This window comes from Montipora foliosa, chromosome 8, assembly GCF_036669935.1.
Source record: "Montipora foliosa isolate CH-2021 chromosome 8, ASM3666993v2, whole genome shotgun sequence".
NCBI classification, from domain to species: domain Eukaryota; kingdom Metazoa; phylum Cnidaria; class Anthozoa; order Scleractinia; family Acroporidae; genus Montipora; species Montipora foliosa.
The window spans coordinates 18594665-18609664 of NC_090876.1; the positions used below are offsets into that span (position 1 = coordinate 18594665).

The 15000-nt window shown below is 40.9% G+C and overlaps 1 protein-coding gene across 3 annotated transcripts in view; it reads left to right on the forward strand.

Annotated features, from left to right (window-relative positions):
• LOC138013270 (post-GPI attachment to proteins factor 3-like) overlaps positions 1-15000 on the forward strand; it is a 26237-nt gene that overhangs the window by 7973 nt on the left and 3264 nt on the right. For all 3 annotated transcript variants that reach the window (XM_068860294.1, XM_068860295.1, XM_068860296.1), the window contains 5 exons: positions 644-706; positions 2823-2884; positions 6411-6437; positions 7108-7217; positions 8491-8531. In XM_068860294.1, coding sequence (XP_068716395.1) covers positions 644-706; positions 2823-2884; positions 6411-6437; positions 7108-7217; positions 8491-8531 — 303 coding nt within the window. The remainder of the gene's footprint in view (positions 1-643; positions 707-2822; positions 2885-6410; positions 6438-7107; positions 7218-8490; positions 8532-15000) is intronic.

The window sequence follows — 15000 nt, forward strand, 5'->3', positions numbered from 1 at the left end:
CAATTCATTTTATTATGCGAATGCAAGTCATTCAAAGTCCCTATGACGCTTATTTTGTTTCCGTTTTTTAACTTTTCGTTTAAATATCTATAGTGTCTGGAAAGTAGTATTCCAAATAAAATTCCCTCATAGTGTAGCAGGCGTTTGATTTATACGCAAAAAATTTTGGCCGAGCCAGTTGGGCCCTAGTAGCTAATGACGTCAAATGAGTAACTTGATCGTATCTCTTCAGAAAGAAGCGTGCAAGAGTGTAAGAATAGAAGTCCTGTTGAAAATCTAGAGCTTTTTGTAAAGTCTTTACAGAAATGTCGCAGGATAGTTGCCCTTCGGATACCGTGATGAATGTTCTGACGATTCCGAATGGAATTACATTCTTGACTTCTTGACGTCATTAGTTACCAGGACCCAACTGGATCGGCCAAAAATCGAAGGCCCGCTAAAACGCGTGAATACACTGTGACGTAGCCTGCGAGCAGGCTCTACCCCCAACCGCAGTCCCTCGGAGAGTCTGCTCGCAGGCTAACTGTGAAGGAAGTACTACACTCCAAACATTATAAGTAATTAAATGAAAAGTCAAAAAACGGTGAAAAAAAATAAGCGTCAGAGGGACTTTAATAACTTCAGAGCATTTTTAATATTTCAGATTGATGTAAATGCTTGGTTATGGTCAATGGTGTTTCATACTCGAGACTTAAACTGGACTGAGGTAATTACTTTCCACTTGTACTTCCTTTTTATTTAAAGCCACCCACATCCTGTCCTTTGTTTAAAAAAAAACCCTGCACTTTACAATATATTTAAATGCACTAAAATCCTTTCTTGTCTACATTTATATGTAGACTTTATTTTGAACTAACTCACATCCTCTGCAGGCCTATTTAATGCAAGCTCACAAAATGACCATCCCCGTGATCACCCGTTGGCAGGCGTAGCCCAGTCGGTTAGTACCCGGTCTTCTGAGCTGAAGTCGCCAGTTCGATCCCCGTCTCTTTCCATTGCACGTCTGTTTCGACTTTCCTCTGTTCCGTGTAGCTGTAGCTTTTGAATACCCGTAAAACGGAGCACTGACGGAGGAAGAGGCGTAAAAGGTGCGCACCGAGGGCGACAAGTTCATTACGTACACTGTAACTCTAGTTGACTGTCACGTGTTACCTCGTAAAAATAAGGACCTTTACCTTTACGTCACTGGTATCTCAGAGGGCACGGGTCAAATCTTTTTCAAGCGGGAAAAAAATCAGGCTTTTCTTTTGTTACCATACAAATAAATGACGTTCGTGACTGTGATAACCTAAAAATTCTTAAATCCTATGAAGTATTAAGATTGAAGTATATGCTTGCATGATCCAGTGGTTAAGAACTTGGATATGGTTGCTGGTGTCCTCGCAGTTATGAACGCACTTTGAGCAATTGCGTAGAGAAGCCTGAAAAATTCAGCACTTCAACTTGGGTTAATGAACCCGTGACCTCGCAATGCCGGTTCGACGCATCGCGAGGTCACGGGTTCAAACCCCGTTGAAGTACTGATTTTTTCAGGCTTCTCTACGCAATTGCTAAAATTGCGTTCATAACTGCGAGGATCATAGCTTCAGTTGATTACATATCCGCAGTTCAATATAATTAGTATGATTCATTTCATATATCATTTCGTTCGTTGATTCATTCATCACGGAAACATATGAACACAAATGACAAGCTCCCAACATCAGTGTCTTCATAGCTCAGTTGGTTAGAGTGTCGCATTGGCATCGCGAGGTCACGGGCTCAAAGCAGGTTGAAGTCCTGAAATTTTCAGGCTTCTCTACTCAATTGCTAAAATCATTTCATAACTTCGAGGATTATAGCTTCACTTGATAAAATGTGTGTGTTTGTTATGTTTATTCCAATTTATTACTTGTTTTTTCTCTACTTGTCTACCTCAAGCGAGCCAACTTTTTTTTTTATTCGCCTTAGCTTCCAGTAGTTCTATAATAAAACATATACTGAGTCTTCACTACAACAATAAAAAAACTTCTAGTGTACGTCACTGTTCCAGACAAAAAAATCTGTCCTTCTGTGCTTCTGTTCACTTTCTGTTTGTAACAAAGTTCAACGAAATGCCCAGGGCCGAGGGGGGAATTTGCACTTTAGTACTATGTATTGATATCGGCTTTTCACTTGTCCAGGGTTCTTTCCGGTGTTTTTCTACTTAGTAATGGTACTAGGACGGAATAGAGTCCAGTTCGGTCTGTAATCATACGAGTGAGAACAAAATCGGACAACCGCGCAGCAGGAGTCACGAGTATGATTACTGACCGAATTGGACCATATGAAGTCCTGTTATCAATTAATCATAATAATTACAATTTCCGATTAAAGAAGAAGAGCAAAGTTATGAAAGAAAGGGAAAATTTGTATTAACGGACTGACAAAGGAGGTGTAAACTGTTTAATGTCGCTCTGAAAGAAAGAAAGGAAGCCCCAATTTAGGAGTCTGTACACTGTTTCTATGGTGATTGAAACCAAGGTGTTGGTTGGTTGCTGTAAACTACAACTTTGAATGTGATTGGCTCATTGAACTGTCTGATAACAAACTATCCGATAACAACTTGTCAAGTGAATTAGTAGAAAATAGGAGTTTTTTAAACCAATTACAATCGAGGAAATTGTAATTTTTATGATCAATAGAAAAAAAAAGGGCCCAATAAAATATTCTTCATTTTTTTTAGTATGTTGTTTTCTTGTGGTAAAATTATAGATTTCGTGACATTAACTTCTTTCGATACTAATAGATGAAGCCTCGGGGACACATTTTTTCTCTGATGAAGACAACACATTTCATTTCAGAAAATGGACTACTTCGCTGCCACATCGCTGGTTGTGTACCAATTATTTACATGTTTAATGAGGTACGAAGTCAAACAAGCGCCTCATTCGGCCAGTTCCTGTAAACTCCACAGAGGAGAAACGGTTTAGGGTTAAGTATATTTATCAATCGTCGATTTATGGGGGTCCTTCTTAACTTCTGGCCTGTTGTCAAGAACGAAATTCTGCCAGCGAATAGCCCTTTTCACGGTTAATTTTTCTCATTTGCATTACAATGTAATCTAACGTGATTGCGAGGCAATTTCGGGTTAAAACTACAAAATGGTCCGAAATTGCCTCACATACATGCTAGATTATATTGTAATGCAAATGAGAAAACCTAACCTTGAAAAGGGCTATTGCTAGCGGGATTCTCGCGGGACAAGTTCCGTCCGCCGACCGACCGACAAAATGGCGGGAAAGATGAAATGTTTAACCCCCTTAAGGGTGCCCTTCTTAACTACAGGCCTGGTTGCCTTGTAAACGTCCATCGGCCATTTCTCAGGTTCTAAAACAATAATAGACAACCCGCTTGGTTTATTGGTGAACACGCTCACTTAATGGACGTTGACCATATTTGGTGAATTTCACGTGACCACGGCATAAAAAACTCTAAAACTAACGCAGAATACATTTTGAACAAATAAAATTCACATGATCAGACGTAGAACTTCATTAGCGATATGAAATAATGTAAATTTTTTAAGGGTTGTGATCACAGATTTCTTGCAATTGTGTACTTAAAAAAAAAAAACGATAATCCGATACGTAGTATGATGCGCCGGGGTGACTTTTTTCCTTTATTCGGATGAGGACTTGAAGTATTTATGCTTGCGCATTCTTACGTGTCAGTTCAAATTCAATGATTCCAGCATTCTGATTTCGTCTCTTCTTGACCTGTAACTTGCAATTTCGTTGACGTTTTTCGCATTCTTGCTCTCGAAAAACTCTTCTAAAACCTTGCTACAAGTAAACACAAACTCGGAGTCGACAACTGCCATCGCGTTGGTAGTTGCCTGATTAAAGTCGTGCCCATGTCTTCTTAAAATGTTTTGCAATTGACTTGTGACTGTGTGCGACAACGCGTTGGGTTGATTTTCGTCCTGTCCAACTGGAACCGGTAAGGCCGATATCAAACTGCTAATTGCTGCCGCAGTGAGTGAGCGTGAAATGAACAAAGGAGGCGGCTCTCTAATCGGGAGAAGAACACATCTTTCTTCGATACGCAAGGGATTGTGGTCAAATAAGCAAGGAATTGTGGTTATGCGCGAATGGAGGAAATAAGATGCGCCGTATGATCATCAGAGCCTTCTCTGTTTTCCATGTCAAACTACAGATAGTTCCACCTTCACGCAACAACAACAAATAGGAGTTTACCAGGGCCTATATATCAGTAGGAGCCTCCAATTGAAAGATACTCATAAAAAAATTTCCTCTTCGCAAGGTACGCAGACTGAAGTTTTTCTTGAGGACAATTCGAGTGATATAGCTACCGCAGAAGAAATAATTGCTTTCTCCTACAGAGAATAAATCAGCACTTAGTGGCTTTACCGGTTCCAGTTGGACGGAATGCGAAAATCAACTCAACGCGTTGTCGTCAACTGCAAAACATTTAAGAATTTAGCGCATACATAGCTACTGCCATTCCTCATTCCAGTAAAAACGCGTGTTTCGAACGAAAAAAAACCTACTAGTCAGAGGAGAATGGTCGCAACACTTTTATTTTCAGACGATGGGAAAGAAAAACGTCACCCGCATCATCCTACTGTCAGATTATCGTTTCTTACGAGGGATGCCAAAGGCATGCCACGTCAGAAAACCAGTCGCGTGTCATTTGTTTTCTTTTTCTTCTTCGTAGTCACAAATGTGCATACCTCGCGGATATTGAATTAAGCTTCGATCGGGGATTGTAATTTTATGCCCTTCGTTCTTTCCAAACTCCCTTACGGCGATTAGAACAACCAAACCTTCCCCCAGCTTTCTGGCATTCTGAAGGCGCGTTTAACCACGGTGACGTAGTTCTCATTTTGCGATGGGAGCATTCATTTCATTTGGAATCCTTTCCGCCCTCGATGATTGGCACAGTAGTAAACCTCACATCTGAAAGTATTTGATAAAGTGGACAGATGATTTTGTATGCCCATTCTAAAGAGTTTGTTTTACTCTTGCTATCTTAGCAGTCAAACCATCTGTTAGCCCCCTCTTGTCTTAAAGGTTTAGTAACTGTTTTTACAAGAAGTAACTTCTAGTTAAATTACAGATTTAACTTTCTGGTTATCTTTCGCCATTTTCCAACGTTTACCCGTAGTTGTAGTTCACTGTAACTGAACAATTTGTGTTAACTGTTTGTACATCCCACGGATACGCCCTTATAGGCGTCTTGTTGAAAGAAGATCGAACACAACTGATAGAAATCTGTGATTACATCCCTGAAAAATTCATATCTTCGACAAAATTCAAAATTTCAACGAACCCTTACGTCGCATTTACGCTTATGAAGTTCTGCGTCTGATCATGTGAATTTTATTCCTTCAAAATGTATCCTGCGTTATTTCTAGGGATTTTTGTCTGTTGTGGTCACGTGTTTGTGAGGCAGTGTGGTCCAGTGGTTAGGGCGCTTGCCTTGAGATCCGGATATCCCGGGTTCAAGACCCGCCCTGACCACTCGTTGAATTTGTTCCTGGTAGTCCCTGGTTCAACTTCCCGGCTGCACTTGTAAATAGCCAACTGGTTTGCCTCAGGCCAGTTGGGATTCTTAACAGTTGTTGTTGTGTTCTGTTGTTTCGTTGATTGTGTTTCATTGGCCCTGAAAAGTCCCTATGGGGAGCGGTCAATTAAGTATGTATGTATGTATGTATGTATGTATGTATGTATGTATGTATGTATATGACTTCACCACATATGGTCAACGTTTGCCAAGCGGGTTGTCTGTTGCCGTTCTAGAACTAAGAAATGGTCGATGGAAGTTTTCACAGCAACCGGACCTGTAGTTTAGAAGGACGCCCTTTTGAATGTGCCGCTCTGTTTGCTGTAGTTGTTGTTGTTGTGGTGGACAGTTGGCCGTTTTCTTTGGCGTCTAAGATTGGTTATTGTTATGTACGGTTTCTGTTAATTATCGTGAAATATCAAGCTGATTCCACTTGCCGATTCATCAAGTATCTCTAGATCGTGTGATTCTTAGAATCAATCGTGGAATAACAGTAAATGAATGGACGGTTTGCCTTTTACCTCCGTTGAACGGGGAAGTTCGACACCCCTCCAATGTCATTGATAGTGAAGCCTATTCTTAGTTTGCATCCACGTGATGAGACGGCCATGTGGTTGCATCCACGTGATGAGACGGCCATGTTGGTTGCAACCACGTGATGAGACGGCCATGTTGGTGTACAAAACAATAGAAAATGGCCCCACAAGTTTTGCTTAAGAATAGAGTTAAATTCCCAAGAGACATTTCACCGTATTGTTCTGTTCACCAACGTTGGCCATCGTGACGTCAGATGCAAACCATCAATTGTTAAACTGTCAAAACTAAAAGGCATTTCTCATTTGATTACATGTTTTGTTTAACAGGATTATAGGTTTACAGAATAAAAGCAGGTAATAACTTGAAAAAATTCCATTTAAACGTATCCATATTTGAGGTCAGGTTTTGTAACAGCGGATTGCTACTATATGTTTCATTATTTTGTTGAACAGCATGCTTCATTTCAGATATATGCACTTTCACTTTATCGTTGACCTATTCAGTCGGATAATAAAGCAGCAGATAAAGCTGTTGCCTTGATAAAACGCTTTCGACAAGAGGCCGTTGCATAGTTTAGAAAACACTGCACCTCGCTTTTATAATAGCGAACATTTATGTACGCGGCTGTAATTATGTTAGTGACTTATTGCTGTGGCAACCCTCGATTATCCAAAGTTCTTTTCACTGAGAGTCATAGGATAAGTAAAGACCAAGGAAATTACGATAGCCAATAGCATGAAGTGAACAGCACTATATGAATCAATCACAGTTCAATATTTTTTCATGTGACTCGCTTAAAGCGCGGGAAACTGTGAAGTTCAAGTCTTTGCTGTCTCGTTGTGGTTTTGCTTCTTATTGGTTGGCAAAGTAGCGCCAGGTCTTTTGAGCCAATGGCTGTGCTTGGCAATCGTTATGACGTCATTTGTTGTTACTTCACTTGCGTGCACTAGTAGCTTGAAATTATGATATTTGCGGAAAGTGAGAAATGATAACATTTACTGCAATCTTCTCTTTCTTTTGCAGTTGTTTTTGTGTTGGATTCTTTCTTTTGTGCCTTTTTTCCGGTCATGTGTTCTATCTCGCGTTCGTTAAGTTTGACTATGGATACAACATGAAATTCAATATAACAATGGGTGAGTCGATTATGCTATCTAGATCTCTAACTTGAAATTCGTTTTATTCTTCTGATTGTGGAATATGATCACAGCTTGCCTGAAGTCGCAAATGTTGACCAGCTGTGAGCTGGCTTCATAGCTCAGTGGAAGAGCAAGTGCTTCGCAATGATATTGCGCGGCCATGTACGGAAGCCGATAAAAAGGGTCACACGTTGACGCTACCAGGTTGTCGCTTCCAAGTTGTCGCGTTGACGTTTAAAAGCTTTTAAAGCAGGGGGAGGGGGGCAATTTCTAAAGTAATGTTCGCTCTCCTCCTCCCCCCATTGGAAGCGACAAAATGGAAGAGACAACTTGGAAGCGACAAAATGGAGCGACAACTTGGAAGGGGAAAAATGGAAGCGACAACTAGAAGCGAGAAATAGGACAAGGGAGGAGGAGAAGAGCGCACATTACCTTACAATATATATATAGCAAATGAGACTGAACTTCCTAAACTACCCCCTCCCCCTGGTCTAAGCGTCAACGTGACAATTTGGAAGCGACAACGTGTGACCGTTATCGGCTTCCGTAGTCATGGGTTCGAATCCCGTTCCAGCCTGGATTTGTTCAGGCTTACTTGCATCTGCAATGACCGCAATGATTTCCCGATCGTTGAACACCTGTGCTGAGCTATATAGCCTTGAGACTTGAATGAAGTGACTTTTTGTCACAAATGGAACCAATTCATTGGTGTCCTTGAGAACTAGTCATGTATCCAAGATGTTTGATTGTGTAAACTGGTTGACGTGAATGGGAGAGGGCTTAATTAAAATTCTTATCACCTCAACAACCTTTTCCGCTTGATTTATTCCTCGAAGTTGTCCCAAATATAATGTGTCGTTTTTACAACCTTTTTACTGAAAACTCACTGTTTTCGCTTTAAAAGACGGGAAAAGTGGTCATAGTTTGATCCATGACCGAGCAATGAAGGGGAATGGGTTCAAGACCGGGTGACGTCACAAATTACTTTGCATCGCTGTTTTCAAAGAACTACAAGTCTGTGACGTCAACCCGGAATTAAACCAATTCCTCTTCCTTGTGCGGTCGAAGATCAAATTACTGCTAGTTTTTTCCGCTTTTTAGGAGCCTCTAAAACAGTGACTTTGACGGAAAGAGTTAATCCAACCAAAGAATCGGTGTTAGACAAGTGCAGAGAATTGTTGAGCGGAAAGGCTTTTTGAGGTGATAGATACTAGAAGGATCGATGTGGCTACAAAACAGTATTAACACCGCGACATGTTTTGATATGCAGGTATCATGAACATGTGCAGTTGGTTAGGTTGGTGTTACAAGGTAGGCAATGCAGATAAAATACTTTTAGAAACTTAACCGCTTTCGACAACGACAACTTACTCTAACCGTTCATTGATCAAGAGGTCGACGTGCATTTTGATTGGTAGAAACTGTTGAAAGATTTCCAGTGCTAAGAAAATCCCGAAATTTAAGCAATTACGATGTGATCTGTTGTTTCTAAGAAAAGAACACTACTCATGTCCAGGGCCCAGTTGTTCAAAACCCGATTAACGCTAATCCCAGATTAAGAATTAACCAATGAGTTTATTTCTCTACTCCCAAATGCTGCTCAACGCGGATATTCCGCAAAACTTTACGCTAGAATGAGCCAATCTTAAAAAAACAAAAATAAGCAAAAGAATTTTTCACCAAAACGTTAAAAACATGAAACAAATGCTTACACTAATCCTGGATTAAGTTAATCGCCTTTCGAACAACCGGGCCGAGAATTTTAAGTAATTAGATGCCAGCCCAATTTTGATATCCAACTCGAAGTGTCCCTTTGTTGTGGTCAGCAACGGCGGATGAGTGTTCTTGTTTGGTTAAAGGAAAGGAAAGCAAAGGAACTTTATTTAAGTGTCTAGTCGTTCTTGCACTGGAGCACTAATTGGGGACACTGTAAAATGAAATTAACAATTAACGCAAATCAAGTCAAATGTTGGTTTTTGAGGAGAGGGGAAACCGGAGTACCCGGAGAAAACCTGTCGATGTAGAGAACCAACTAAGTCAACCCACTTATGACGCCGAGGCTGGGAATCGAACCCGGGCCACATTGTTGGGAGGCGATTTCTCTTACCACTGCACCATCTCTGCACCCCAAGGTGAGGGCTTTAAAATCTTCAGTTGTAGTGTCCTGAATTCGCCGTTCTGTCTTTGCTATATAAAAATCATCGCAGTCACAGCACCCATCCGCCATTGCTGACCGCGTAAATTCCACTGGTCACAACATTAAGTGGGATCATAAGAGCCTGAAGCGAACGAACGAGGCAGCTCTCTAATCGGGAGAAAGACACGTTTTTCTCAGTTCGAAACGCAAGGAATTGTGGTTATGCGCGAATGGAGGAATTAAGATGCGCGGTTCTGCCTTATGTAGAACAGAAGCCTGCAGCCACATTTCCAATTCGAAGTAACTTAACCTGTAAAACTGCTCCTGTTTTTAGTCTTCTGGTTCATTTTCGATTCTTTGACGCTTCCACACTTCGACTCTTCTCTTATCTGTTATAAATTTTACCGCAGCTTCAGCTTTATCGGATGATGAATGGTCAGGATTCCTGCAGGTTGTCCAATACACACGAACGGAGTCGGGTCGACTTTTTGGTGAAGACGACCCGCCAAGCGGAAGTCGGTGTTTGCGGAAGTAAAGTAACAGGAAATTGCTATTTGAAATGAGGTTCGAGGAACTTTCTGAAAATGTTGACAGGTCGTGACGACCCGCCTTAGTAGTTCGTGACGAGCCGTCACTTGAAAAGTCGACCCGACTTTTGGAAATGTGAGGTGGTGAGAGACTTAGAAAAAAAAACGTGTATGTGAAGATACTGGAGGCGTTGAGGCCGCCTGAAAATGGTGACGGGTGGTGACAACCCGTCTAGTTTGTGACGGGCCGTTATTTGAAAAGTCAACCCGACTGTTGGAATGTCAGGTGGTGAGAGACTTAGAAAAAAAACGTGTTTGTGAAGTACGCTGGAGGCAGTGAGGCCGTCTCAAAATTGTGTCGGTTCGTGAGGAACCGTCCAGTTCGTGACGAGTTGTCACTTAAGTAATCGACCCGACCTATGGAAAATTTCAGGTGGCGGGACTTGAAGAAAATGTGGGCCGATTGAAAATGGATTCGGGTCATGGCATATCGTCACGTGAAAAGTCGACCCGACTTTCAGACATGTCAGGCGGTTAAAAACCTCTATGAAAAGAACACTGGGGGCCGTGAGGCCATCTGAAAATGGTGTCGGGTCGTGAGGAACCGTCCAGTTCGTGACGAGTTGTCACTTGAAAAATCGACCCGACCTTTGGAAAATTTCAGGTGGCGGGACTTGAAGAAAATGTGGGCCGATTAAAAATAGATTCGGGTCATGGCATTCAGGGTTTTCTTTAAGGTTTTAAGTAGCCGGAGTTTTTTGCAAAGTAGACGGTTGTGGGTCCGGAGGACCCATACAATGGGCTTTAGCCCATCGCTTCTAGGGGGGTCCTGGGGCATGCTCGCCTGGAAAATTCTTGAAAACTGAATGCCGGAAAGTGCATTTCCTGGCATTTTGGGCCATGAAACTCAGACATTAGAGGGTTGAACCAAGCTGCAATTATACTATGAAAACCATGTTACTCAAAGAAAGACGAAGCGACATTTCAATAATACAACCCTATAAACAAAAAGTTGAGTGATATTTTTTGTATCTTTTTGGTGGTTTTGCTGGAGTTAACGAGCCTGGCATATATTGCCACTTGACAACTTGTAAACATGGCACATACTTGAAGGACTAGACCAGCAAAGGCTTCTGATTGGTTGTTAAATAAAGAAGCTGATTGGAGGATACCAATTGGCCAATGGCGTAAAGGATGTTTCGATCCTGTTTAGGTGTGAAGATGACACACATTCGTTCCATTGTGTAATTAGTGGGAAAATATGCTTGCGGAACTTGGTTGTAGTAATTTCGAAAATTGAAAATCACTCGAGCGGTTTAAGAGTGATGTAGTTTTTTTCCGAAGAGGTTAGGAGTTCCGTAAAGCAGTGAGAGTTGATCAAGAGTGACGTTGGATAAAGATCCGTTGACGAGCACTTACGCGGGCAAGTAGGATCTAACTTCGAGGAGCGTTACGTTCAAGTGTTTAAATAAAGTCTACGAGTCCTCAGCTTCTACTTTCGCTATAAGTGATCAACTGAAAGGTTCGAAGTGAAAACGAAGGAGCGGTTAGTGAATGATCAGGGGCTAGTTTTGTTCCTCAGTTGAGTTGTGGTAAGAGATGCGTGAACGCAGGCTGAGCGTGTTGCTAGCAGAACATCATATGTAAATTTCCTTCTGGTTTGAGAACAAACCTTTTAAAAGTTCTTCTTTGTTTACAAGTTTTTTTATGATTGCGGCGTGATTAAAGGAAGTTTTGCGCGGACTAAAACGTCCTTGAGTGATTTTTCCTTCCTGTAAGATACAATCGGTGGCTGTTTAAAGATATCGAAATCCAATATGGCGGACAACAAATCATATTGTTCCTACTTTCCCGCCACCGCAGCAAGATTTTTTCTAAACGAAAGTCTCAAGCATAACGTTTATAAAAAAACTGCCCTTGATTCAGAAGCCTTTTATGTGTTTTCAGAAAAGATAGCCACCGCAAATTTTTATTTGTATTGAGCCTAAGTAGTTTAGACCTCATAAACATCATCTCCTCTTCATGTCTTGAGTCTTCAAACAATGAAAGTAGCCGGCGAAACCTGACAGAGAAGCCGGCGAACTTCGCCGGCTGCCGGCTCTTATATACAACCCTGTGGCATATCGACCAGTTCGTTGTCGAGCCGGGTGATGCGACTTTTAAAGAAAACTGTCGAGCCGGGTGGTGTTTTGGAATTTTCGCAGTAAGGTCGTTCCTGGGCTTATGAAAAGCAAGTTTTAAGGAAATATCTGTAAAGTACCACGTGCTGGGAAATATTCCGCTTGTTTTTTTTTTATTTTATTTTATTTTATTTATTATTTTTTTTCAAGCATTCCGCTTGTTTAATATGATGTTGTCTGGCGACGTTGTAGTCGTACGAATGTATTAATGATGTGAGTGTTACTAGTGCGCACGCGTTATTATTGGGTCAGTCAATTTTTCATCGAGGTTAAGGATTGAAATTGTCTGTTAACCATTATTACACAGATGTATCTGTGGTATTAATTTTCAGAAATGAAACGATAACTCTTTTCAGTTACGATACATCTGCCACATCACTTTAGTCCTGAGTCATTTGTTTCGCGTGATTTTCTTCCACCGGGACACCGTTGTTTCTTTATACATATATAATTATGTTACTCGTTTGCGATCGTCGTGTAATATTGAAGCGCTAGCCTCTAAGGTGAAACAAAAATTAAACGTATTAAAGAGACAGTATAGTAAAAAGTACGGTGGCTCGGAGCTTACAAAGGTGGCTGGAAACATATTTGGCAGGACTATGTTGTGGGTTTGTTATTGTGTTTGATCTCCTGGGAATGATGTATTAAAGGACAAAAATTGTGATGGTGCGTTCTTCCAACAGATAAGCATTCCGTTTTTCATGAAGAGTTTGAATCTGTTCTCGACTTCGACGCGTTTTGGTGATTAATATTGGGCAATAGTTTTCAAGTTCTTTATTTGCTTTTGTAGCAATAGTGCTGGTTTACGGTTGATTTGGGGGATGTTCTGCACCGTGAATGCATAATTTCTTGAGGCCGGACAGGGGGTGGAAAATGTGGGCCGTTGTTTGTACCTATTTGGGCGTATGTGTTTTAATGAGTAGTTGTGTGGAAGGGGGTTTTTCAGGATAACACTCGGAATTCGTATATGGTAGAGTAAGTTAGTAGAATTTAAAGTCTGACTTTCCAAATTAAAGATACAAATAGTCATTAAGATACGGCGTTGGTGCTGGTGACTTTGTTAAGCTGGAAGCACCTAAAAATGCTGCTATAACCGTCACTTTGTTCTTAGACAGGAACTAATGATTTTGCAAACATCATTGCCTCTGCGTGAAGAATGGAGTTGTTGAGAAAGAATTTAAAGGCAATCTTAAAGGCAATCACTTGTCGTATCTCTCGTTGGTCTCCCATCGAGATTTCAACCAACCAGACAAGGCTTAACTTCCGTGAACTTTTGTCGTGAAAGGCATCTCAAAGTAGAGCACTGAATCAAGCTGTTAGTCAGCATTGACTATTGTCAAGCTGAATTTGGTGATTCGCAAGTCTTTCTCGTGTATAATACTGAACTTCAGTCACACGAAAAGTAGAACTAATAACCACAGCAATTCGCACTTTAACTTGCTGTGAAAAAGAAGTTGAAATGAAGGCGGAAATGACGAACATGCTCGATGCCAAAGTTTTTTTTTTTTTAATTACAAAGTGCTACAGTTTATTCTATTAAAAAACTGTGAATAGATGTCCCAAACGTGCAGGTGTATTTGACCTAAACACGCGACAGTCGGTAGCCTCGCAGCTCCTACAAGGTCTCACCTGATTGGAGACCACCCTTGAGGTTTAACAAAAGAACAAATAACAGAAACAATGGACCCTAGGCCTAAAACCTAACCCTTTTATTTTCTTCAGTCCTTTTACTAGTAACCACATTTTTTGTCCCATAAGCGCAAGGCTGTCGTTTTCTAATCGGTCAGCCGACGGTGAAGTACTGAATGTTGAAAGTGCATCGCATAATGAGCTATCCCTGGAAATTTAAATTTAAATTTTACCATGAATGTATGGCATCATTAGCGTCATTGCTTGTTAATGAATTAAATTTGAATTAATCGACTTCAGTCGAATGTTGGACACCGATAGTCGAATATACGACTGAAGTTCGACGATTGATTTAAACGCCGAAGTTTACATGTGCCGAATTTAATTCATAAAGTGTGCTTATTTAAATGGAGATATTTATTTTTCGATTGTTATTCGGGAATGGCCTTGGAGATACTCGATGTTGACTCGGAGTTACATGAAGTTGATTTGGGGATACTCTATGTTGACTCTAAGATACTCGATATTGACTCGGAGTTACGCGATGTTGACCCGGAGTTACTCGATGTTGATTCGGAGGTACTCGATGTTGACTCGGAGATACTCGAAAATTTAAAAATCTGAGTGCTCCGAAACACACCTCGTGCATGTAAACTTAGTAAATCTAATTTTGTACGTAATAAATGTCAGTTCATCCGTGATATTTGGCACGTTTAGCTCCTTTGCTGCACTTTCTCCTTTCGGACTCTGAATTTAACCTTCAAACCACTGTTTCCAACCAAAGATCTATATAGTTTAATTGGTAGAGCGCTGCCCAAGTAACGCCGAACCCCATGGTTTCAAATCCCTTCTCGAGCCTGAAATATCCAGGCCCTCTATTCATTACTGCTTAAGTAACGTTCCAGTATTACTGCAACGGTAAGGTCGTACCTCTTGTTGAACACTACTTTCCACTGGCTGTATAGTGTCGTACTTCAGTCCTGTTGTTTTCTGTGCTAAATGCATTGTTATCTTTGTTCATTATGGTTTCTGTTGTTCTTTTGGCCAATCCCGAAGCCGGTTCAAAGAGGTACGACATGACACATTACGGAGATGATGTCAAATCTTAACGTGTTTCGTTTTTGACTGCCGCTGATCATATTTGCCGTGACAGTTTGCGGCCTGCTATTGAAAAAAAAAAAACAAAACAAAACAAAAAACAACAAAAAACAAAAAAAAAACAAAAAACAAGCGGAGTGGATTGGAATCCGCCAATAGTGACCTTTTCACTCGGTTCGCTTTAGTGAGTAGGGAGTTTAAGATATAGG